Genomic DNA, 27,060 nt, shown 5'->3' on the forward strand with positions numbered 1-27,060 from the left:
TGTCCATTGTCTATACTAAACTACCTTGGATAAAGAGCAATATGTGTACACAGGTGTATTGAAATATATTAATTTTTGCTCGACTTACTGTGCTTCCAATGGACGGACGACGAACAGCCATGGCGAAATCGTTTAGTTCCATCCTTCTAAGTTGTTTCGTATAGATTTGCCTATATCTATTTCGATTCCTTTTTGCTTTTGCACAAAAAACTTTGTATAGACCTGGACACAAATGCACGAGTATAAAATTATTTAAACTATTTTCTTCTGTGAATAGCAAATTCTTTAAAATTGAATAAAAAGGCAAAAAAAAAACATGATTTCATATATGACCCAATTTTATTTTAAACTAGTCAATCACCACTCATACGTTTATACAAAACATTCTTATTGTTGTTTTAATTGTATTTAATTTTTTTAGGAATAAATTTATATAGCGAGAATGCGCATTTCGTCTCACATTATACATACATATGTACATATGTATGTATGTATATATGTTCATAAATATTCCGCACATCTGCTCCCTTAAGAATAATGGAAATTGGAAGCATTTAGAAAATGTTGCTAATTTTACTAAAATCACGTACGGCAAGTGAAATCGATCAATGAACAAAAATTTAAAAACCTCATCAACAAAGGAAACATATGAGATCACATTGGGAAATTTCCGGAAAATTCACATACACATTTTTGTGCCAAACGCCAGCGGCTAGTGGCCAAGACGCAACGGTGGTCTAGAAACCCTACATACAAACTGATGTGTTTATATGTGTATGTATGGACTTGTATGTATGTATATATACACATGCAAGTAAAATATGCGTACATATAAAAAAATGCGTTTCATAGGGATCTCGAAATTCCAACAAGTAAATGCTGCGTTTTCTTGACTGTGGGATATAAATAAAATACATAAAAAACTAATGCAGGAAAGGTCAATTATCTACACCTTATACTCCTTTTACACCTACAATTCAACTTAAAAATTACTAAGAATAATAACTAACTTTGTTTTGTGTATATGTATGTATATATGTGCATGGGTATGGGTGTTATGTATGAGTGCTATGCTTGACCGAACATATAAATTATTTGCAATAGGATATCACATTGCTTGAATACACATACATATGTGCACACCCACACATACACACATATATTTCAATCTATGTATATAAATATGTATATACGAGTATAATACGTCAGACCACCTGTTGTCCGCTAGCAATTTACTTGAGGTAGACAAATTTTGCAGACAACAAGACGCCCACAAAATAGTAAAAGCCATGCAAGCGCATCTGAGACACGCGCACAATTCACGTCACAGAAGACAATGTATTTTCTTTATTATCTATACAATGTATAAAATACATGCACAAATGTATGTATGTACATATATGTGTATTTGTTATTGTGTGCAGAATTCATTCATAACATTTTACGTTTGGCTTGCAATTGTGCTGATGCCAATCAATACCATCAGCAGGCACAGAGATAAGGAAGGTGCGATGAGTGAAAATGAGAGAAGAATGAGTGAATGCGATCGTATTGGATTGCTTTGGGATTGGACATAATATGCACCATTATTTTACATAGAAGTCAATTGGTTTGACTTTGTGAGCAAAAAACTGCCAAAAACCATTTAACCTGTTTTCTATGGGAACTATACATAGATGCCTTACTGTTTCGCATACAGGTACCTGCTAGATGACAGCCAATGGCTAACCAAGTGGCAGACAGGTAAATACACTTGCTTCGGTTATTCCACACCCTTAGAAGAGGAACTTCTTAAAATTGTTGCGCATTTCTTAATCCGAAACAGTTACTAAATAGGTTTTAAGCAGTCAAGAGTGTTGTGCGCAAGCAAAGTAGTAGAGGATTTACTAATTGGAGAATTGGAGTGATAGATCGAGTGCTTCAACTAAGATGATATTCCAAAAAAAAGTGTTGATGGAGCGCAATCGGCATAGTTTATCAAGTGTGTGTTGTTGTTTATTAAAACAAATATTTAAAAAAATGGTTGGAATGAACTCTTTTGCAATATTACTATATATTTATGTATATTATATATGTGCAGACGTACATATACAGTTTTTTTTTATTTAAAAAAGATAAAAAAAATCACGAAATATATTTTATTTATAATTTCGCTTGCAGGCTTAGCTAAATCTTGTGCCATGAAGGAGAAGAGTAAAAATGCCGCTCGCACCAGACGTGAAAAGGAAAATGCGGAATTCTTCGAATTGGCCAAATTACTACCACTACCAAGTGCAATTACATCACAGTTGGACAAGGCGTCCATCATAAGATTAACAACATCGTATTTGAAAATGCGTCAAGTCTTTCCCGATGGTGAGTAGAAAATAAAGTAAAAACTATAATGAAAACTTAGCGAATGAGAGGCGCAGTGTAGAGGAGAATAGAGGAGGTGGCGATATCCGAGAACCGCGAACCGCAAATCGCTTTCCTGTTCTCAGTCAATTTGTCAGAATCAGCTGACTTATATACCCTTGCCAGAAAAAGTATCCGTACACGAAGAAATGAAAGCAACATATTAAGAAATTCATTTTAAACAAAACTAAAGCATTTTAAATATTCATGAGAAGTGTTTTGTCAGTAATTTTTCTACATTTTTTATATATTTTTTTCTAAGTACATCTTTAAAAATTAAATTTCACAAAACAAAAAACTTCACTTTAACGAAGAAGTATATTGCAATATACGGTTGAAGTATTCATATTCACAAAAAAAAAAAAACAAGTTGATAGTAACTTGTGGGATGACCTTTCCGCATGTCGGTGTGGCATGGAATGAACCAACTTAGAAGTATCCCCTTTGGCAATTTTGCTCCATTCATTAATTATTACGTGTTTAAGCATTCCCTTGGACGGGTTTTAACGAACAAAAAATATTTTGGTCTTATCCTGATAGTTTTGCTTTATGCCATGAACGCTCTCTTTTAAAAGCTCGTTCAAAGTTACCAAACGCACCCTTTTCAGAAACTTTAATCGCAAATATTAAGGAGGTTGCATTGTGCGTGAAGAAAAAGTTGGAAAAACTTCAAAGTCGTTTCTTTTGAGGTGAAAAAAGTAGTGTCTTAGTTTTAAACATTTATTTCGTGTTTTTTTACTTTATTAGAGCCTTGTAATGTCAACAAAAGTAAACCCAAGGATAGGAAAACAATAAGTTTAGAAAGAAATCTCAATTTTAGACCAACTAAACTCTGGACAAAGCTCTACATCCAAAGCAAAAGAATATGAAATGAATTAGGCGACTGTTAGAACAATAAAGCGAATGGAAGCTTCTGTTCGAAAAAGTGTAGGAATTTAATCAATTCTTATCTCATTTTACACGATTATAAAGAACATATTTTCGACTTTCCTTATCTTCTTTAGATCGCTTTACACGGTTTAGTTTTGCATGATTTTTCCAAGAATGTATCTACACCCTTTAATGAATGTTTGGCGGAGCTCCTCCTATTGTGTGTGCATTTTAATATTATGCCACAAAAGGTGGTTTTTGAGACGGAGTTTTTTCATACACTCGGAGGTTTGCCATTGCCAGCCGAAAAACCAGCTGATTTGCTAACACAATGATTGAATATTTGCAATCTTTGCCTTTGCGATCCTGCAGGCAGGCAAAATTCTTAGGGATAGTGAAACTTTGATCAAGGCTCTGATGACGCCATGGTGCAGATGCAAACTAGTCAACTGTAAGGAGCAGAAGAGAGAAAAAATTTCTCTGATCTGGGTTCAAGGACATAGGAACATAGAAAGGAAGGAAATTGCTGATGAGTGTGCGAGGAAACCCCTTTGGCCTCAATACAACCAACGGAGGATTCGGAAAGTCCTGGCCACTGGATAATTGGTACACACGCGGCAAAGCTAGGTTTGCCATTTAACCCCCTTTGCAGAAGCAGTGGGGACCTTTCAGAGAAGGAGACCGTTGAGCACTTTCTCTGTAAATGTCCGGAATTGGCAGCTAGACGATTAATGTCACTGGGTGCCCTTTCCTTCGAAAGCCTTGGGTAGTGCGCCAACCTAAGTTCCATGAATCTTCTCCACTACATCAACAGCTTTGGCTGGCTGTAGATATCTGGCCATTGGAGATCTCATCATGGTATCAAAACGGCGCGTTAGTGCTACTTGGGGAGTGCCAGAGTGGTATTTCAACCATATAGCCTATCAACCTATTCATTGTATTGTACAATTGTTCTCTTTCTTATTTATTGAAGTGCTAAGTCACAGCTAGAAGTACTCTCACGGATGTCGCAAACTTACAATCTATCATTCTTGAGTGAGAGAGGTCTACGTATTAAATATACATGGCAGGCAGTTAGAAATGCTTATAAACTCTATAGCTATTAACTGGATATCCATTTAAGTGAATTTTGCATTTAAGTGATTTAAAAAGAATTTGCAAACCGATATCTATAACTAAACCGAAAAACCCGGGAGTGCTTGAGATTGAATCTCCTTGTTTGCTGGAAAATTGTCAGAGCCCAAACAAAGTATTTCTAGATAAGTATTAAGAAATGGTCATCAGACCTTCTTTGTAAAATATGGTTGGCATTACCACTAACAGTATCTCATAAGATGAAAATGTGTACTTGCTTTTACTTGAAAACTTTAAAATCATTATTCCCTAATTTTTAATTTTTTGAGTTATGGCGTTCTTCCGACAAACGAGAACCATCCAAATGAGAAATTACCAAATGAAAAACTTGAAGACAGAACTCTGGCCAATTTTGAAATGATAGCTATTGATTTGCTATGCTGAATTATGTCGTAGCAATTGGAACAGTCTCTGACATTTTGCTACAAAAACTCTTTCTGAGAAAAGCCCAAAAAATCTGCAGTGTTCCGTAGGTATATATGCAATCCGCTTGGCAGTTGTTGGCTTACTCGGATGTTGCCTTCAACGCAAGCAGTCTAAACTCTAAGGTCAGTTACGATCAACTCGAAGTGTGCACTTGAATGCCCAAAAACTATACAGCTTTGAGGCTTAAGCGGTTACCGCGCCAAACAAGCAGGAGAAGATGCAGAACTTCATAAACCAAGTTCAAGCAATTAACTTTCCTTTAATTTTCTGTATTCATAAGTCGAGCGAAAGGCTAGAATTTTTACTAACAGGTGGATTAGACTAAACACTCTACGGGAATATTAATGAGGCTAATTTTAGCTCAGCACGCAATGGAATCTGTAATAGCTTTAGCTAAATCTTTAACGCTTTTACAACAACAAAGCAGATTCTGCCTAAACTCGTCCCATGCAAAAATCCAACATTTCCAAACGTGGTTCAGATTTCTAGAGAAGTACTTTTCGAGGACTTTAGAAAGCTTGAATGTATTTTCCAAGCAATCCTTTAAATATAACTTTCTAATAGGTAAAATTTCTCCGTTGACTTGAGTGTGCGACTAAATTTTTTCAACTACACAAAAACTTCTTTCTAATATACCAAAAAAAATACACGAAGATTGCCTACGGCCGTCATTACGAAGAAGTTGCGCTTAGCCAAGAAAAAACAAACGGCAAATGTCAATGCGAAAAGTTTTTAAACCTCTATTAAATTTGCACAAAGAAAGTTTTGCCTCTTATTTTCATCATCATCATTATTATTATTATTTTGTTTTGCTTCATATAACAATTGGAAGTGTGTTGTTGTTTTCATTAAACTATAATTGGAACAATTGGCGCGAGACTATTATCCGTAGCGAACAATTTCAAAGCTCGATGGGTTTCACTTTGACTGACCGTTTGACAGCGACACACGCCTTACTCGTAGGTGGCGGGTGTCGACCAGCACTAAACAGTGCAGCCACGAGTCGTATTAAGCGCGTAAATTCCCGCCGGCTATGCTAAATGAAGTGTTAAGGTCGTCGTGGTGTGTGTGTTACAGGAGAGCGCTGATGGCTGGCGATACAACATACGTTAATACACATATACATATATAACTCAATAAAAGTGTGTGTCCCTGTAATTGTTATAGAGCTCAGCAGGACGTCATTTTTTGTTGGAAGTGCAAAAGTCGCATATTAAGAAAAGCTGTTGTTGGATTCGCAAAAAAATGTACTTGCACAAAAGAAAATAAGTGGAAGTTGGTTGGCCGAAATAACACTTGATAATGTTCCTGCGTAATTTCTAGACCTGTAGAGATTTCGATTTCGTTAAAAGAAGCTTAGCGGCCAGAAAGGTATTCAACTGCAAACTCAATGCTTTTAGGATTCTTTTTTAAATTTATTGTAACTGATTTAATTTTTGCACATTAAACTTTAACCTTTTGCACATTAAACTTTAACCTTAAGGCTATATTATTTTAAGTATTTGTCTGTTGTTTCAGCAGTTTTGAGAAAAATACAAACAATGCTGAATGTGATCCAGTCTTGGTTTGATTAGAAAGCACTAAACTGACTACAACTAATGCTGCAGAGACATCGTTCATTACCCCTCTTAGATTAGATTAGATTTGTGGGGGGTTTGATAGGTGCAAGCACTCAGTGAGCAATACCATTGTACTACACCCGGATACGTTACAGTAGAAGGAAAAGAGAGACATAATAGATATTATATGGATATGGTAAGACTGAAAAATTGGTCTGGGGTTACTCTTCCGCGAATCTTTTGGATTCTTGAATGAATCTTAAGGGGTCTGAAATAGGAAGACTATAAACATTATCCATACTCAGAACAACGCACCCCAATAGCCTAAGACTGATTCTGGAAAACGCTGGACAACTACAGAGAAAATGCTCTGCAGCGCCCTCATTCTCACGGCAAGATAGGCATATTTGGTCGTCAATGATTCCCATGGTAACCGCTTCTAATTACACATACAATAATTTAGACTCGTACAGGATTAAATTGTTTAGGAACAATATTCTATAGCAAAGTCCTTTGCTGATCTTGCTTTTCTGCTAAGACCTCTAGTATAGTATTCGTAATATAGGCCACAAATCTTGGGTATACCACCCTTTATTTGGAGCGTTGACCTGTTGATCCTTCAATTTGTAGTGTATGCCAAAGCATTCCTCCAGGAATTGAGTTTTTATGAGGAGTTTTTTCATGGCAAAAATACACTCAGAGGTTTGCCATTCGGCTTGAAACTGTAGGTCTCTCCATTTATGGAACAACATCAAGACGCACACCACAAATAGGAGGAGGAGCTCGGCTAAACACCCAAAAAGGGTGTACGCGCCAATTATATATATATAATGCTGGTTACTAGATAAACGAAGTCTTTTCCAACCTCGCACGAAGTCTTTTACAACCTGCCGACACGCGATTGCATGAATCGTTTGTTTGATGACAGGAGGTATTTCATTGGTTCTTTATCGGGAGCAGCATTTAAGATGTCGTTGATATCAATTAGAAATGGGAAGGGAGATAATGTGCACCCCTGCTTTAATCCAGCATTGGAACTCCAAGTATTGTGCTTTTATTAGGTTACATATCTTAACCGGCACACCTCTGCATTCAAAGTGAACTCAGTGATGATTGAGACTATCAAATGCTTTTTCAAAATGTTCAAAAAACAGATGCAGCAGCTCTTGCGGTTTATTGATTCCTTCTACTATTATACTCAGGATTGCTATATGATCTACACAAGTCGGTTAATATGGAGTGTTAAATAAATTCATGTGCCTTTGCTATAAAGTTAAATTCAAAAAATCGATTTTATTTGAGAGTAATCAAGAACAATGAGAATACGTGAGAATATGCCCTCAATAACATATACGCCCACGTAATCACACACAAGAAGAGCTACCCATACACATTTAACCTCCAGTGCATTGTGTAGTCTAGTGGGAAAAATTTTGCTGATCTAAAGTCTACGAATTGTCAAAATACACACATACAAGCAGGTTTCGCAACATATGTTACACATTGGCAACACTTTTCTCAATCTAAACTACTAAGTACTGGGGCGGAAGCTAAAGCCAAGCAGGGCGGCATGTGCAACTTGAAGATACTTCTTTTCCTTTTTTCCCTCAATGTTCTTTGTGCCTTTTTATTGCAATAATTATTTCAATAATACTTGAGAAAAAATAGAAATAAAAGAAATATTACAACAAAATATAAAAAGCATAAAAGTGACTCAAGTCATGAGATATAAGCAAATGCGCGCAAGAAAAAGGAAAAACAAGAAAAAAATATACACTCATACCAGTACTACAATAAGAACAGAATACAACAAGCTTTGACGACAACAACAATGTCGTCGTAAAAAACGGGACATAACACTTTTGCTGTTCTACCTTCTTGTGTTTATTTTGTGCTACCCTCCGCTTGGCCTCACACCCTCTTACACCAATACAAACATATGCACATACATATACGTATCTGCCTCGGCTTGACTAGCCTTTATAACATTGTATTGTTAGTCCTGTGAGAACCAGCCGACGAGCAAAGGCTCACACTACCAACGGGCGTTTGTATCACTGCCGGTGGGCGACTGGAAGCTGAGTATCCCCACCCTGTTGTCCGCTGTCACCGCAACGTCGTCGCGCGGTCGCCTGAAACATCCGTTGAATTGTGACACAAAAGGTATACGAGTATCCCACTGTGCTGATGACTTTAATTGGGAATAATATTTATACGTCATCATGGGTTGTTAGTAAGAGAGTTTGAGCGGTGTAGTGAGTTGCATGGGGCGAACGCTAGTGTTGAGGTGCGCATATACAGAGTATGAGTGGATTGTTCTCCTGGCATACGTTTTACGTCGCGCCTTTTTGTACTCATTAAAACTGACTTTTTCTCGTTTATTTTTTTTTGTTTTATATGTAGCACCATCATCACAAATTTATTTCTACTTTTTTTTGCTTTTTTCCTCTTTCATTTAGGTTTGGGTGAGGCGTGGGGCACTTCAACGGCAATGCAACGAGGTTCTATCAAAGAGCTTGGATCACATTTGCTGCAAACACTGGATGGTTTCATATTTGTTGTGGCACCGGATGGCAAAATTATGTACATCTCGGAAACGGCATCCGTGCAGTTAGGTTTAAGTCAGGTGAGCTCAAGTGAAGTGAATTTGTAATATTTATTTTTAGTTAAAATTGATCGATAGTTTTCAAACCTTAGCTCGATGTATAAGTATAATAAATACTGGGTCGTAGATTAGTGGGAGAAAGACAAAAATTAGTCGCAGCTCTAATCTTATTAAAAGTTCATCGATAAGGTTGAAGTTGCTGGCCATAGAACACCACTACGTAAAAAAAAACGTGGCGTCTCGTTATTCGAAAGTTGTCAGAATAATTCAGAATTTTTCTGCCAGCAACTTCCTTTGGGGGTTGGAGTACTGACTGGACACTGAGACCAAAGTGGGATTAGTCCAAAGCGTTGCCTGTAACACATGCAACGAAGCGAATACTAGGGGTACTTTGGAACACCACTGCCACTGCCCTGATCTTTGTAGGACTCGATAAATGTGCCTAGGGTCAACATATCTTTCATCCTCGAAGGATGTTGTTGACAAAAGTCTGAACGGCTTGTTAAAACTCGCAAAGACATGCATTAAGAAGTACATAAAATAATATCTTCGGCTCCAAATACATAGCACTGGCAACACAAGGGATCCTAGAGGGAGACCCAGCCAGCACTAACTAACCTAACTTAATTTCCCTTGGCAGGCAGTATAATATTTAACTTTATAGTTATTATTTTTTATTATAAAATCGTCAATCTCGTATCAGTCCTCACTTTTCAAAATTACATAAAAAATATAAAATTGATAAAAAATTAAATTAAATTATTATTAAAATTATTACAAGTAAATTTCCAATTAATCGTCTTGATAAATCGTTGTGAAAAATTCTGTTCGATTAGCTGCTATACATTGGCTAAAAATTTACTGATTTCGCCCATAGTACGCTGAACACCGTAATATGTAAAACACATTGCAACGCTTGATTTATGCGCATAATTTTTTTTTAGTGCCTCTTCTATACTTAAAAAATGCAAATGAATATTTCTGAAGCTGTTCCTTTACAGTTTCAGAAAATTTGCATTTCTGAATAGCGAAAAAACCGAGTTTGTCGTTAGCACACATTTTCACCACAAAGAGCTAATCATATTTTATCAAAAAATTTCTTTATAAAAAATAAAAAATAATTAACGATTTTTCAAACTTTTTTATCATTTTTCACCTCTATTGCACTCTTTGCAGGTTGAGCTTACTGGAAACTCGATATTTGAATATATTCATACCCACGATCAGGAGGAGATGAATGCGATACTCTCACTACATCCTTACATGTATCAAAATCCAGTAAGTTGTCCAATGTACGCCATAGCTAAGTGTGTGATGGTGACCTGATCGGTTCGGCATTCTTTTTGTTTTCTATTTTATATTTTCCTATTGTAGGATGCATTTATTAATTCATTGCATCTAACACAGAGCGGCAATCCACCCACCGGTAATGCGACCGTCATTGGCAGCCCGAACGGCAGCTACGGCAGTGATCGGGGTTCGCATACGATTGAAATACAAAAATCCTTCTTCCTGCGCATGAAGTGTGTGTTGGCGAAACGCAATGCTGGACTCACAACGTCAGGTTATAAGGTGCGTAGAATTGAAAGTGTTTTATATTCTAGGCAGTATTTGAGCTTTTTATTGCTCAATCGCTTATATCCTTGATTCACCTATGATTTCTTTAGTTGGAATTTGAATATAAAAATGTTTGCTTTTCAGGTCATCCACTGTTCTGGCTATCTGAAAGCGCGTATATTTCCTGATTATGGCGACGGTCATGGGGGTTGTATACAAAATCTGGGTCTCGTTGCTGTTGGTCATTCCCTGCCTTCGTCTGCGATAACGGAAATTAAACTTCATACAAATATGTTTATGTTTCGTGCGTGTATGGATTTGAAGCTGATATTTTTGGATGCGAGGTGGGTGCGAGTATATATTTTTAACACTATTTCTTACGATTATCATCAATATTTAACTTCCACAACTGAGTTTTATTTTAGATAGTATCGCCCATATCATCCTACTTCATATAAAACCCTATGGTGGTATACCAACAATGGGCGCAGTAGGCTATTTTTTATGAATCTTCACCAAATACAGAATGTTGTGTCCAACTTTAATGTATGATATTAATCTTAAATCCCGGTATAAGGTTTTTCGGTAGGTTAAGTTAGGCTAAGCAATTTGCTTGTCTAAGACAAGAGACTCGGTGGCCCTAATGCCCATTGTTATACTTGCATTTTATTTCCATCATCTAACTAACTAAGTTGCTTAAACCACTTAGATCTTTTTAAGAAGGCAAATAGTCCCTCCAGTGGAACATTTTACAAATTTCCCAGGTTTTCAAAGAAGTAATCCCCAAGGTATTTGGCACGGTTTCTTTGGAGTGCGGAATATTCCGACTCAATTTCTTCTTTATCTTCACATCGAGAGGTAGACCTATTCTACTGGCTAGGGTGTTAATAGTGCAGTAGTAGTTGATTTGCTGAGCCCAAGCAGACATTTTGTCCTTTTAGGATTCAATTTTGGCCAGACCGTTTCGGAGACCCCGCAGTTTGTAGTCAGATACCACCTTTTATTGGTTTCCGCGATTACGCACAAGTCAATCGCATTGTGTAGTTCGTTACCACGTTCGCTGTCCGCTGAACCACATATGGTTCAGGAAACGTGCGCCTGATAAGCACTGATACGTTCCTGAGCCATATGTGCGTCAGGGGGTATATGAAACTTCTAAAGCAAATTATTCGACTGGACGTAACGGAACTGTACAGTTTCTGCACTGGACGTGCTGGTACGATAATAAAGTAAAGAAAAACGCCGAAACATACGAAAAAATATTTTTATTTTACGCAGAAATTACAAATTATTTTTAATTATTTCTTATTACGACACTCCCAGGCTTATCCAAATCAGCAATCTCGGGGTCATGCCCTATGTAAATATCATAATTCCAGACAAAACCCTCTTCTGTGCATAGTTTATAGATTTTCAAGCCGTATTTATGAACTTTTGATGGGTTGTATTGACGGAATGATATCCTGCCTCTAAACGGCATCATCGACTCGTCAATGACGATACATTCACTAGGTGTTAGTAAGCTCTTCCAGTTATTGGAAACAAGGTCCAAAAGTGGTTTTATTTTGTATAGACGTTCGTTTTGATCCCTCGGAGCTTCATTATCAACAAAGTGCCAGCAACGTAATATTGACGAGAACCGATTATATGACATTTTTACGTTGTGAAATATTGGACTTGTCGGTCAATTTTGCATTTTTGTATTGGGACAGGGAACGTGTTAAGAGGAACGCTAACGTTCTCTACCACTCGCTGAAGATCAAGCTCAGAGTTTTTCGTTGCAGACTGATCTGCTCTTTCATTTCCCTCCACTGCAGAGTTGCCGGGGACTCAATTAAGTTTGTTGTGGTGTTGTTGGATAAGCAAGAGCGATCTCTTGAATTTTTAACAGATCTTGAATTGCTGCTCGCTGAGGCCAGTGTCTTTGAGCAGTCAGTATAAATATGGTGATCACTATCATTTGATTCGACTCTGACCTGCCAGTCCTTTCTGTCGGGGATTCGTCTAGAATAAGTTTAAAATGGGTAAATACTAATATAAACTTGATAGTTCTAGAGCTGCAGCAAGAGCCAATAACTATCTAACAGGGGTGGGCATCAACCCCAATATTTGGGTACTAATTTCCTTTTCCCTCAATGTCTTTTCAAGAAACGGTAGTAGATAAACAAAAATATAAAAATAAAAGTGATAGGTGATGTAACAACATTTCTATAGGATCCAATTGATGTTTTAATGCAGTCTTTGTTTATTACAATTACTCGCAAAGAAATTCCAATTGAATATCATATTAAATTACAAAACGAATATTTAAAAAATACCAATTGTTTTATTTTTTCGTCCAAATTTCATTAGCTTTTTAAATACTAAAAAGTAAACGAAACGAAATTTAACACCGAACAAATGTTTAATAGCGACACTTTCCATTGTCAGTAGCGACAATGGCCATAAAAAATCAAAGATAACAAAACAGGAAAATGTACTTGTAACAAAACAAAAAAACACTGCCTTGGAACCAACAACCACTTACCATTCCATCCACCCACTTTGCCTGAGCAAACAAAACGGCAAAACAAACCATTTCCCTCTTAACTAAGTGCTGCAACATTGTTGTGAATGAGTTTAGGAAGAGTGGAAGGATGTTGAGAATGATGATTTTGATTTTCATATACTCAATCCCTCCGTCTACAGTAGCTAGATGATAAAATTGTATGAAATTGTGGTACGAGCTGAATGGGCAGACACGAGGGGATTGGGCAGCTACCAGTCGCTTGTGTCTGGTTATTACCGACACTCAATTACCCTCATGATGATGTATAAGTAATATTGCGTATTGTCAGGCGAAAATGGCAATGGAGCTTAAACTGCGTATGTATGTACTTTCTATCAGCTTCGAAGTGCCTTAGCCCTGAGAGAATATATTCGATACATTTTTGCTTACAAATAATGGGGAATTTTGTGGGCTGTCGTAGCTGAATGAGTTGGTGCGTGAATACCCCTTGAAATGGTCCTGACTCGAAACTAACTGTGGGTATGAAACACCGACTGATTGAAAAGGTTTATTCTACTAACGGTCACTTTTTGACAGGCAATGACACACCTCCGAATATAAAAGGTCTTAGATGTTGTTTTAAAATAAAAAATGTAAAAATTTAGATTCTTTCAGATTTCATTCAAAACACGACTCTTACGTCTCCATTTTAATTCAAAACACGTCTAGAGGTAAAATTCGCCAAACCATCGATTCACGAATGCCTAATTGTTGTGAACGTCGAGATATCGATGTTGAAAGTTGTTCAGCAACACTTGCACTACAGCAGAAATATTCTCATCACATCGTCCAGTTTTTGATTTGTCAGTCCTTTTTTTATCAGTGACAGAATTAGTCTCTTGAAAAACCCGATGCTTTTCTTCTGACACAGACTGTAACTCTTGCTAGCTAGATGATGCAACAATCAATACAGCGCAAGAAACAATCAAATTATTGGGACTTGAGGCACTTTTAGCGGCCGAGTCATACCAATTGGCACTTTCTGAGATACATCTAAGATCAGGCTACGAAAATTAGTCCTCTTAAGATATGATCGAGTTGGCCATGTGCATAAAATTAATTTAAAACTCTATAAGTCATAAAGGGTAATGTTTTTTATGAGGAGTTTTTTCATGGCAGAAATACACTCGAAGGTTTGCCATTTCCTGCCGAGGGGCGACGCCTATTAGAAAAAACTTTTTCTATTATTTGAAGTTCATGCATGAATACTCGAACCTATGCACTCCCGAATAGTAGTCACGCGCCATCCCATTTGGCTACGGCGGCCGTGAAATATAAGCTTATATTGAATTTGAATAAAAAAAATAGTTATCTATGCTGAAAATTTGGCTTCATTACTTGTCACAGTGGCGGATATCAGAAAAGTAGTAGTTGGTCTGCCACGGGTTCTTGAGCATAAAGGATTGGAGTCCAGCAGAAGTTTTTGTGGCGTCCCGTCATCCATGCGAATCATGTGAACGGGCAGGTCTGATCTGATCTGATACTAAATCTTACAATATGAGTTTCTCTGCCATTGTAGAGGCTTAGCAACTCGTTATTGTGCCTTATTCTGTACTCGCCATCTTCTTCGCATATTGGACCAGATACTTCACGCAATATTTTGCGCTCAAATATTTTTAAGCAAGATTCATGCTCGAAATTTCTGCGCCGTAGGTCAACACAAGTCGAATGAGCGATTCATAAATAGCGAGTTTGCACCTATGTGAGGGAGATCTTTATATGAGATGAGTACGCCGAGATATGCAAATTTGGACACGCTCTCAAAACCGAAGTCTTCGATGTCAATAACGCCAGACACTTTTCTTTTCACTTTGGTTATTTGGTTTTGTTTATGTTTATTGCCAATTCTACCAATGTCGAATTTTTTCAAAAAAGGATACAAATTTTAAAATTTCTGCGACTTCCAGTAACTTAGTGTAAAATCTATCATACAACTCTTATTGCTTCACCAGCATAATTCCACCCTCGCTACATACTTAATATTTATATTTAATTAATAAATCAAAGTTAGGTGATTAATTTTGCGTCACCTTGTATAAATTTGTTGAAAATTTCTCTTAACCTATTTTACATTTGCTTTTGTTTTGAATTTATGTTTGAATAAAAGTAAGATATTTTACTTTTTTTTACACTTTTTTATTTATTTAATTTTGTTTTTACTTTTATTTTTAAAAAATTATTTTATTTTATTTTACCTGTTTATTTAATTATATTTTTAACAACGCCCCACAATTCAAGAAATTATTTTTAAAGGGCTAGTCTAAATATCTATCTTTAACCATAATTTAATTTATTGAATTGACTATTTTCAGAGTATCCCAACTCACTGGATATGAGCCGCAAGACCTCATTGAAAAAACGCTCTATCAATACATTCACGTTACGGACATTGGACCAATGAGCTGTGCCCACAACATACGTAAGTACTGATTGGCATGTGTCACTCCTCAGTGTCTTGTTTCTATTTAAAAGAAAACAGAAAAAAGAAATCAACTTCATTCATGAATCGTTTAATTCTCTGCAAATTATGTTGAAATCCTTTCAATTCATTTTAAACGCATTTACAATATTTATTTATTTATTTTTCAACAATACGCTTTTGTTTTTCCAACTAATTTGCATTATTTTTCTATTTTCTTTTGTTATTGCAGTGATATATAAAGGACAAGTCACCACCAAATACTATCGTTTTCTGACGAAGGGCGGCGGCTGGGTCTGGGTGCAATCGTATGCGACAGTGGTGCACAATACACGCTCATCGCGCACACACTGCATTGTCAGTGTAAATTATGTCCTGAGGTGAGTTGAATGGGGGGCAAAATTTGTGCGAACATATTGCAATATATACATACATATGTAGATGTGTATGTGTGTTACAAAAATAGTGTTGAATAATACGCGTAAGACCAGCCAATAATGGGTGGATTACGAAACGTTGGTGTTAAAAAAACATTGGCCACGCTGATGTGTTTTAATAGGATTGTTCGCAAAAGACGGGGTTCGGTGTTGAGTGCGTTTTTAGAAGCACATATACATACATATATATATATATATGTAAAAGGAATTTCGAAAGACGCGCTTAGATGTTGTTTTAAAGTAAAACATGGTAAAATTTAGATTCTTTCAGGTTTCACTATTTTTATTCAAAACACGACTCTTACGTCTCCATTTTTATTCAAAACACGTCTATAGGTAAAATTCGCCAAACCATCGATTCATGAATACCTAATTGTTGAGATGGTCGCGAATATCGATGTTGAAGGTTGTTCAGCAACACTTTGGACTACAGCAGCCATATTCTCAACATAACGCCCAGTTTTCGGTCTGCCAGTCCCTTTTCTATACTCGACAAAACCTGTTTCTTAAAATTTTTTCATCAATTTTTGAATTGTCACCTCATTCAGACAATTTCCACCAAACAAATTTCGAATTATTCCGATTTGTTGTTCTTAACAGGTTCCTTGTCCGCTGAGCCACATATGGTGCAGGAAACGTGCGCCTGATAAGCACTGAGCCATATGTGCGTCAGGGGGTATATGAAACTTCTAAAGCAAATTATTCGACTGGACCTAACGGAACTGTACAGTTTCTGCACTTGACGTGCTGGTACGATAATAAAGTAAAGAACAACGCCGAAACATACGAAAAAATATTTTTATTTTACGCAGAAATTACAAATTATTTTTAATTATTTCTTATTACGACACTCCCCGGCTTATCCAAATCAGCAATCTCGGGGTCATGCCCTATGTAAATATCATAATTCCAGACAAAACCCTCTTCTGTGCATAGTTTATAGATTTTCAAGCCGTATTTATGAACTTTTGATGGGTTGTATTGACGGAATGATATCCTGCCTCTAAACGGCATCATCGACTCGTCAATGACGATACATTCACTAGGTGTTAGTAAGCTCTTCCAGTTATTGGAAACAAGGTCCAAAAGTGGTTTTATTTTGTATAGACGTTCGTTTTGATCCCTCGGAGCTTCATTATCAACAAAGTGCCAGCAACGTAATATTGACGAGATCCGATTATATGACATTTTTACGTTGTGAAATATTGGACTTGTCGGTCAATTTTGCATTTTTGTATTGGGACAGGGAACGTGTTAAGGAGTTAATGGTAGTTAGTCCTTCATTTTACACAAATAAAAACATGGCATTAATACATCATGTCTCTACTTGATTTTACCAAAACTTCAAAAAAAAAAAATGTATAACTGTAAAAGTTATCGCTGTTTCTGTGGAGCCCGTTCCTGTAGAAGTCCCTTGCGATGATCATCACAAGCTTTGGAGATCCATCTAAAATCAATCGGACAAGAGAAATTAGTTCTATTAATAGATAATCTTGTACCTGATCGAAGCTTTTTTGTTTTTCAAAATTAACAATATGGCGGCCACAGGAAATATTTTTCAGATTTTCGAGAAAAAAACCGACAATTTATTGTTTAAAAAAATTGAAATTTAAAAAAAATTTATTCGAAAGTTTTCAAGTTGCAGTGATCACCAGTTCAAAAAACATAGTTTTGAGAAAAACGCATTTAAAGTTTTGCTGTCGATTTAGGTAGAGTTATACGAATTATTTAATTACTTACACTTTGTCATCTATAGTTCGGGGCCATATAATAATAGTTCTTTAGCTACCATAGCAGCTTCCATATCGATTTGCAATTGCCTACGTGGCATTCTACCTTCTCGAGTGATATCGTTAGCGTGCTTATCTGCCACTTTCATACGTGCAGCATCCAGCTGCTTGCGCTCGGACGCTCCAAAGCGTCCTTGTTAATTGTTTAATAACTCGAAAAGTATTTTTCGGATTCACTTCAAATTTTCACACAATATTTTTAAGATGTTATACTTTAAGAAAACTAAAAGAAATCCAATTTTTGGAAAATTCTGACTACCATTTTCATAAGTTTCAATAATTTTAACGAGCATCTGTCTACTTGAAAAATGTCAAAGATGATATAAAAAATTTACCTATTAGGAATCATTCATTACTTACATCCATGCATCACTTTTAAAATACCCTTTATATATAATTGGCATATATAACTCCGTTGGGTGTGTGGCCGAGGTCCTCCTTCAATTTGTGGTGCACGTCCTTTTTTTCTTCTATAAACGGAGGGACATGCAGTTTTAAGACGGCTCCGGCTTGATTGATTTCACATGAGCCCCACTAAAGTTTTGCATTCGATTGACTCTATTCATAACAATCTAATGCACGTCTATTCGTAGTAAATGAGTTTTTGCTATTTCATGGCAGAAATAAGGTCTGTTCATGAAGCAAATAACTTGTAACAATTGTTACAAATTATCACGCTTTGGTGTTCATGTACCCAACGTAAGAGAGCAAAATGACATTTCATTTTGAGGGGAAGATAAATTTTTACTTGTAAGAATTTGCAAGTGAGAAAAACAGCTGATCGCAAAGTAAAAATAAACACGAATTTAAATTTGCGAATTGCAATTGGCAATGGAATGTTCTTCATCTGACAGCAATGATGAAATGGTCCAAATTATTGTGGACAAAATGGAATCATATGATTCCGAAGCTCGTTAATCTGCATTTTATATTGCTTTATTAATACGAGGTGGTTCCAGTTTAAATTTTTTTTAATTTTTGTGACTTTTCCCGCCAACAATTTAATCAGCTGTTTGTAGAACTTGCAAATTCATGTACTTCTTTTTGATATTTTTCTCTTTGAGATAGAATTCTCGGAAATTAAATTACTGGCAAGTTACTGGATAATTTTTACATGAACAGACCTATACTTATACCTTCGGAGGTTTGCCGTTGCCTGCCGAGGAGCGATCGCTATTAGAAACAACTTTTTCTATCATTTGGCGTTTCATGCCCACACTGAGTTTCGAACCTAATTACTTCCGAGTAGTAGTCACCCACCAACTTATTTGGCTATGGCTGCCGTCTTTTGACAAGGATCGTCTTGTAATTGATTACTCGAGCTTTTTTAACATTTATTCTTAGCAAGGCTTTACCCACTTTTCCTTTTAGAATAGAAAGGGGTTTCCAATAAGAAGTGTTATTTTGATGAAATATCAATGGTTTCGTTGCTTGGGTGGCACGTAGCGCCGTCTTGTTGAAAATAAATGTTGTCCAGATCAATACCATCCAATTCCGGCCATAAAAAATTGTTAATCATCTCTCGATAGCGCAATCATCGAAAAATGCAATGACTCCGCCGGACGATAAACCGCACAAAACAGTCACACGTTGAGGATAGAGAGGCTTTTCAACAATAACTATTGGATTTTCTGAGCCCCAGATTCGACAATTTTGCTTGTTGACGAAGCCACCGAGGTGAAAATGGGATGATTTTTCAAGATGATTTTTCGATGGAATTTCGGATCATTTTCATGCATTTCAACGACCCAATCAGCAAAGACACGACGTTGTTAATGATCGGCCGGCTTGAGTTCTTGTGTTAGCTGGACTGTATAAGCCTTAAGACTCAAGACTTTATACAAAATACGGTGTAATGTCGTTTGTGGAATGCCTAATTCCAAAGAACGATGAGGAATGGACAAACCTGGGTTTTCTTCAACACTTTCGGCTACAACAGCAATATTTTCGGCTGTTCTTGAGCGACGTGCATGGGTTTTGTTCTTCTCATCACTAACTTGTCCCAACCGCTCGAATTTTTTCACCAATTTCTGTATTGCGGTCCGCCAAGGTGCTTCACGATGACCCAAAAATGTTCGAGTTTTACGAACTATCTCTGCCAAATTTTCACCATTTTTATAATGAATTTTAATAATTTCAATGCGTTGTTTAAGCGTGTATCGTTCCATTTTTATTCCATGTTTCTACCTGTCAAATATCAAAAAATGACAGCTTCAAAAGTGACATCTACTGAAATAGCGGGCTATTCAAAATAACACCTGTTATTGGAAAACCCTTTAGTAGAGATACATATGTACATATATCACTTTTTTTCTAAGAAGAAATATTTTATATTATTCAATACCAAATGGTTTGGGTTTGATAATTTTCATTGAATTTGTGCCGGAATATTCTTATTAACTAAATATTCTAATTAATAAAATTAGTAAGAGTATTTTATAAAATAAATGAAAAATCTTATTAATCAATAATAAATCTTTCGTTGTTTGGCTGTCACGTCCTTCGGTTGATTAACAAGCATTTTTTCAAAATACATAAAGTCACGCAATCTAGCTGCTTTCGCTTCACCACCCAACTAGCGAGTAGTGAATAAGGCAAACAAATTCTTTTGAATCCAAAGTTGCACGTGATTTGGCAGCACTGCATTATTTTCGTTTTGAACTGTTATGCAACTCAACTATATTACTTTCCAAGGATCCCAAATTGGAATTCTCTAGCGAGCAGAGGAGTGGTGAACCGAAATCACCTTCTGTGTTCATTTTCCAATAAGCAACATAATCTCAGCAATGAAACATGATTCAATAATAAAAGGTTGAATCATGACAATGAAAGATACACATAATTAATTTTTTTAAAGAATCTGTCATTCGTAAATAAGAATTAAAAGCTAAATTAAAAAAGAATTCCTCATAATAAAAGTTTATTTCAATAATTATAACAAATAAAGAAGAAAAGTGCGGATTTCTTTTATTATTTCTTCTAAATGTTGACCGTGACGTCGGATACAAGTTAATATCTTAGTTAACAGCCCCACTAAACTTCCAATAACATGCGTACACACCGAGAAACACTTTTCTTCACGTGGAAGCTACAATCCAACCCGAAAAAATGGTCAGAAAAAAGTAGCCTTTAATAGTGACAAAATCTGAAAAACTGGTTAGGAAAAAGTATTTAAGCTGTGACAGTTTTCAAATAAATTGAGAAACAATAATTTAGAAAAATTCTGAATAAAATCTGAGTTTAAAAATTACAAAAAAGGGTTTTATATTGACTTGATATTGACTGGCGCCCAACTGATAGTATTGAATCAAAGATATGTCCTCGTAAAAGAATTATAAAGAATAACACATAACGACACCCGAATTTTCAGCATAAATTTGGAATTAAAAAAAAAAATGGAAAAAATTTTTAGGAAGTTTCTATTTAGAGTTTTTAATACCGATATTTACACATTACAGCTAAAAAATGTACCACTTATTTAAACATCTTTCATTCAAAATTTTTCACGTCATGCCTGTTTTCATCCACCTTTGCAGTGAACAAGAGGCCAAAGACTTGATTCTCAATGAAATCCAAACGGGTGTGGTTAAGTGTGAGCCAATCACCGCCTCGGCTGCATTGACGCCATCTTTGCATGCGGTACATGCGGCTGCTACCGCCACACACCCGGCGCTTAGCAATGGCATTGCAGCAGGCGCATCACCAAGTTGCGCAGGACTCAGAGTCAGCCCTAAGCTGGACCCGTGTTACGAGAGTGCTGGCGTTCATCTACCACCAAATGTGCTCACACCAGTGCTAACTGGCGGCAGCAGCAGCAGTGGCGGTGGCGGCGGCGGCGGCGGCCACAGCAATAACAATAACAACAATAATGCCTATATGCCTGGACATCTAATGCATGCGCAACATTCGCATCCACATCTGCATGCACACCCGCACGCCAACGCACACCCACAGCCACATGTGCATCCGCATCATCTGCATCACGTGCATACGCACGCACACGCTCACGAAGTACCGCCGCCACCACCGCATACACAACATGACAACCTCAGTTATACGCCGCTCTTCCCGCCGATCAACGATCTCGTCGTCAGCTCGTCATCGGGCAGCGCGCTCGCGCATGAGATACAATATCCGGATACAACGACCGGCGGCGGTGGCGGGTACTACGGTGGCAACAGTGCTGGCACCACCAACAACAATAATAATTCTGGCAGCGAGCATTACTACTATGACGCGGCAGTGGACGTTTCGTCGGCGTCAACGTCAGCATCAGTGGCGCTGAATCGGCCGTACTCCGCAAATTCCAACAGCTGCTCGAGCAGTTCGGAAAGTGATCGACAAATGTCCACGGGCAACGCTTCGATAGTGAACGGCACCTCCCCGCAAACGACGTACAGCGAGTTGAGTCACACATTCGAACTGCATTATTTGTCGGACAGCAGTTCGCACCAACAGGCAGTTATGGTGGGTCCTGCGTCAGTGCAACAGCAGCAACAGCAACAGCAACATCACCTACAACACATGGAACATCATCCGCATACGCATCATCACCAACAACATCAACTACAGCAGCAACAAGCTTTGGCGGGCAGTCATGTGGCAACGCTGCAACCACAGCCGCCACCTCAGCCACAGTCACAGTCAACGCAAATGGATCATCAGCAAATGCATCCACATCATCAGACACAAGCGCAACAGCAACATGTGCTGGTGGCACACCAGCTGCAGCAACATGATCCGCAACAGCAGCAACAACAACAGGAGCACATTGCGCGCACGTTCGCGGTCGCCGTGGAGAAGGGTGTAAGCGTGCCGGCACAGTACACCAGCGTCATTGTTGACCCCCATCATCACTATATACCCAACGATTTCGTGCATTAGCATATGCTAGCTGGTGCGATCCGGAGGATCGGTAGCAGTAAAGCATAAGCTGTGCTCTTGTTGTGGGCGACATTTGGTCGTCGCGTCGTTGCGGCCTCTATTTGGGTCGCAGCGCATTGTTGTTGTTTAGTGTAATAGTTTTAATTACTAATTAAATCGGACTGAGTCGCAAAAAAATAATATTTAATATCAGTATATATGTACATATATACATACAACATTGTTGTATGTTGCCTGAGTCTCTTGTTTAGCGGTAATACGAGCATACGTACATATGTATGTACAAGTACGTTAGAGGTTAGAAAGAGCCGCTCGATAATTTTTATTCGAAAATATTGCGGCCTTTTTTTTATTTATGTTGTTAAAAAATAATTCCTTTTTAATAGACAAAACATCTACACCACCGTGCGACAGTACTTCTCACACGTGGCAAAATCGAAATGTGTCCGATACTGGAGCTCAGTTGAAGTAAGCTTGCATTTTTAGTTTTTCACTAATAGTATGCCAGGTGATTTCTTCAAAAGCTCTTCAAAGATTAAGTTAAGACCTATTTAGGAGTCGAAAAATTGTTATAAAGTGTAGAAGATTGACATCAGCGGCCGCTATAGCTGAATGGGTTGGGGAGTGACTACCGCTCGATAGGAAATCGGTGGTTTTTTCTAAAAGCGGTCGCTCCTCGGTGGACATTTTCAAATATCTGTGTGTATTTGCCTGAAAAGCATCTAAAAAAAAAAAGAAAAAACCATCTGCCATTCGGAGGCGGCATAAAACTGTGGGTATTTGAGCAACAACTTCAAGGCACACATTGCAAATTGGAGAAGTAGCTCGACCAAACATATAACAAGGAATGCACGCACCAATTATAAAAGGTGGCACAAAATTCATCACGCTATTGAAAGATTTATGAGTCTTGCGAATGGCGTCGTACGTCAATCATATTTGACAGGTGCAGTATACAAACAAAACAAAAAAGGCTCCTCATAAAAAAACCATTGCCGGTCGGAGTCGGCTTAAAACTGTAGGTCTCTACATTTGTGGAACAACATCAAGACGCACACCATAAATACAGCTGAGAGCTCGACCAAACACCTAACAGAAGTGTACGCGCCAATTATTTCTTTATTTTTTAGTATACAAACAGACAAAAAATGGGGCGCTTAAAAGTCAAATTAAACATTTCCATTACTCAACATTATTTTTTTGTATTTAGTAAAAAAGTTATTCAAAAACAAAATTAGGTGATAAATTTTGTGCCACGTTGTATATTATTAGTGTGGGTAAATTTGAATGGAACGATTTTGCTTGACATGGTTCCACATAGAATACCGAGAAAAAGGTCTACTAGAGTATAGTTCTAGAGCCAATTCCGAGACTCCAAATTTTAAAAGAAGCTATCCTTTAATTAAGCGGTTACATACGTCCAGCAGCGCCAAAGAAAAACTGTTTTTAGAAGGAACGGCAATAGAAATAAATATAAAAAAATGTATACAGTGTTTATTAGTACTTAAACTTTATAAAAAAATTTATTTTAATTTTTCTTTACAATAGTAGTACATAAAAAATCACGTGACCCAACAGTACAGTGAAAACAGTTGCTCCACGGCCTGCATCATTTATCCTTGAAATATTGATGGATCTGTAAAATGTAAAAAAAATCTTGTAAAATAAAGTTATAGTAATAGTCTATCGAGCCCGATTCTTGAATTTCGAAAAATTTTCCAATTTACGGCGTGTAAAAAAAATTTATTCGTTTTACGTCATAAATGTCACACTTTAATTATGTTTATAAAATTGTTTAATAAAAATATCAAAAATCAAATCTTTAAAGAAAACACTTTCGAATATTAAAAAAAACCGCTTCAAAATATATTCAAAACTGTATGAGTTATCATGCAAACCGTGCCGGAAAAAGTAGTTTGAGGTACAGGAGCCTGCGGATCGCTCTCTACCTAGTTAATGGGCTGTGGAAGCTATAATATTGGAAATTTTCGCATGAAAATTACACAGTACATTCTTAAGATACTATATTTTCGAAATATCGATTTTTTGAAAATTCTGGACGTATGTAACCCCTTTATACGAAAAGTGCGAGGGAGATATGGCAATGAAGATAGAAAGTAGAAAAAATAAACTGCCTATTGCAAGTGAAAGGATATAAAAATAATTGTAAAAACGTTGTTGAATTTAAAAAAAAAAATTATGATTAGAATAAAAATACTAAAAACAAGTTTTTGAAATATTGTAAAACATAATTCATTTTGAGTTTTTACATTGCCTCCTAAGGGGCGACTACTATGAGAAAATCTTTTTCTATCATTTACCTATGCATATCCGAATGGTAGACACGCATCAATTCATTTGGCTACGGCGGCCGAATTTCTACTTTCTATTACAATACTTAAAAATTCCCTATCATTTGCTTCGCAGCGCCATCATAGAGTTCTTTAAATAAAAACAAAAACAGTATCAAAAATAAGTTCCTTGTACCAAAAAATTCCCAGGCATTAATTTATATTAAAAAATGAAATAACTTTCATAATACTTTAGTTATAATTAAACTCTATATTAACTGCATGTTAATTAAAGATAGCTTCTTTGAAATTTGGAGGCGGATAGAATCCGAATCTACTAGGAACGAAGTTCGAAACAACTTTACTCACCCTAACGTATATATACCATTATGTACTATTAAGTTTGGGGGAAAAAGAAATCCATTCATTTATTTTTTATTTTGCGCAGACTTTAAAATTGTTTTATGGTCGATCTTTAGCTCCTGGGCGATGCTATGACTACTAATATGCGGATCAACTTCGACTATTTCTGTGATTTTACCGATATTTTCGAAGATGATGGTTTACCGGTAACATCAAAAATGCCTGAACGGAATCGAAGAAACCAAAATTACGAACTGCACCTAATTCGCTGTTACAGTATCGACACTATAAACACCTTTCACAATTTCAGGAGCGTGGCTTGAATTTTCGCCTTTATCAACGAAAAACTGTTAAATGTACGGTATTTTCTCTTTGTTGACTTCCATTGTTAACACCCTGTACTCTCAACTGAATGGAATAAACAAAAACAGCAAACGAATTTTTTGAGTGTGAAATGCCACCGTGACAACGAGCATAAACTTTGAATTGTTTGATCGATACTTTACGAGATATCGATCACTACAACCATTTACCGAGAAAATAATGAGTTTCTTTTCCCCCAAACTAAAAAACATTTTTCAAATGGGCAACTTTTTTTAAGTGTCTATAGACTCTATTCCTTTCACTATAGTAAGTTCCAATTTATGCATATAGTGGCAATTTTATAAAAAATAATAGAGCAATCAATAATTAAATGCAAATGACCTGGCATAATTGCTTCTGTAAATTGTATTGGGGAAGGTACACATTTTGTTGTTGTGTTGCCATGGTAATATAAGTGCAATAAATTTCAACCTTTGCTCTGCATTTTTGAAATTCGAGCCAAAAACTTGCGCTTCTTGGTCGTAGACTACACAAATCATAAAATTTTGCGTTCACTTCCGTTGCCTATAGATCTCATAAAAGTAGTGCGGCGCGACCTTTTTGACATGGTGTACGAGTACATCGATATTTCTAATTTTAATAACCTTAATTTAATTTAATTTAATTCGTTGCATGAGTTTTGCTGTTTAGTTAATTTTTCGTCGATCTAACCATTATCCACTTAGTTTTTAATTCCCTGTTGCAATGCTTACAAACTTTTTTTGTCATTTTGTAGCAAAAGCTAAGCAAGTAATGATCCTTTATTTGAAATGCTGCATTTATTTGATCAAAAGCTTATTTTTATTTATCAATCAATGATACATGAATTGTCAAGCCAAATCATTTGTGTATTTTCTTAAATATTAAGTACTATTATTGTATAAATATGTAAATGTATACATACCTAAATACATTGCTTAAAAACAATGGGCATAGAATGCACTTATTTGCTTGTTTTTCGTCATTATTCACCTTAATTTGCCAATTGTTTTTGAACGAAAAAAAATATGTTGAAAAGCTCTGCAGTACGCAAAATAAATTGAAATGTGTACATAAAATCAAAATAAATATAAAACTATAAATAATAATGATCTTAATGAACTGTATTTATGTATAATAAAATCTACCTTTTTTTCTAAAAATTGACATTAATGCTGGATAACAGATTAATAAATATAAATAGAAAAACTAAAGAATTATGTGAATAAAGTGATAATTATTTATAATGAAAACAAACGATTTTTTTATTTACTTATTTTAAAATAATTTATTATAAAATTAAGTACTAAATTATGGAGGCGACTGGCCACTGAATTCACTTTGAAGGTGCCAACTGGGCAAAATACTCTATATCCTTTTTAGATGGATTCGTCAATAAGCAGAATTGCCACATTTGGGCGAATGATAATGCAAGAGTGAT

General features: G+C 36.5%; 1 protein-coding gene across 5 annotated transcripts in view; it reads left to right on the forward strand.

Moving 5' to 3' along the window:
- The window catches only part of LOC128855128 (protein single-minded), a 105,176-nt gene extending 78,360 nt beyond the window's left edge, over positions 1-26,816 (forward strand). For 4 of the 5 annotated variants that reach the window (XM_054089779.1, XM_054089780.1, XM_054089781.1 and 1 more), the window contains 8 exons: positions 2,161-2,355; positions 8,843-9,009; positions 10,165-10,266; positions 10,363-10,560; positions 10,690-10,889; positions 15,406-15,512; positions 15,745-15,892; positions 21,276-26,816. In XM_054089779.1, the coding sequence (XP_053945754.1) occupies positions 2,181-2,355; positions 8,843-9,009; positions 10,165-10,266; positions 10,363-10,560; positions 10,690-10,889; positions 15,406-15,512; positions 15,745-15,892; positions 21,276-22,623 (2,445 nt within the window). In that variant the 5' untranslated portion in view covers positions 2,161-2,180 and the 3' untranslated portion in view covers positions 22,624-26,816. Of the gene's footprint in view, positions 1-1,865; positions 1,982-2,160; positions 2,356-8,842; positions 9,010-10,164; positions 10,267-10,362; positions 10,561-10,689; positions 10,890-15,405; positions 15,513-15,744; positions 15,893-21,275 lie in introns of those variants that run through there. The other variant, XM_054089777.1, reaches the window with a different exon arrangement.
- Positions 26,817-27,060: the final 244 nt, after the last annotated feature.

Source organism: Anastrepha ludens, chromosome 2 (genome assembly GCF_028408465.1).
Source record: "Anastrepha ludens isolate Willacy chromosome 2, idAnaLude1.1, whole genome shotgun sequence".
Taxonomy (NCBI): domain Eukaryota; kingdom Metazoa; phylum Arthropoda; class Insecta; order Diptera; family Tephritidae; genus Anastrepha; species Anastrepha ludens.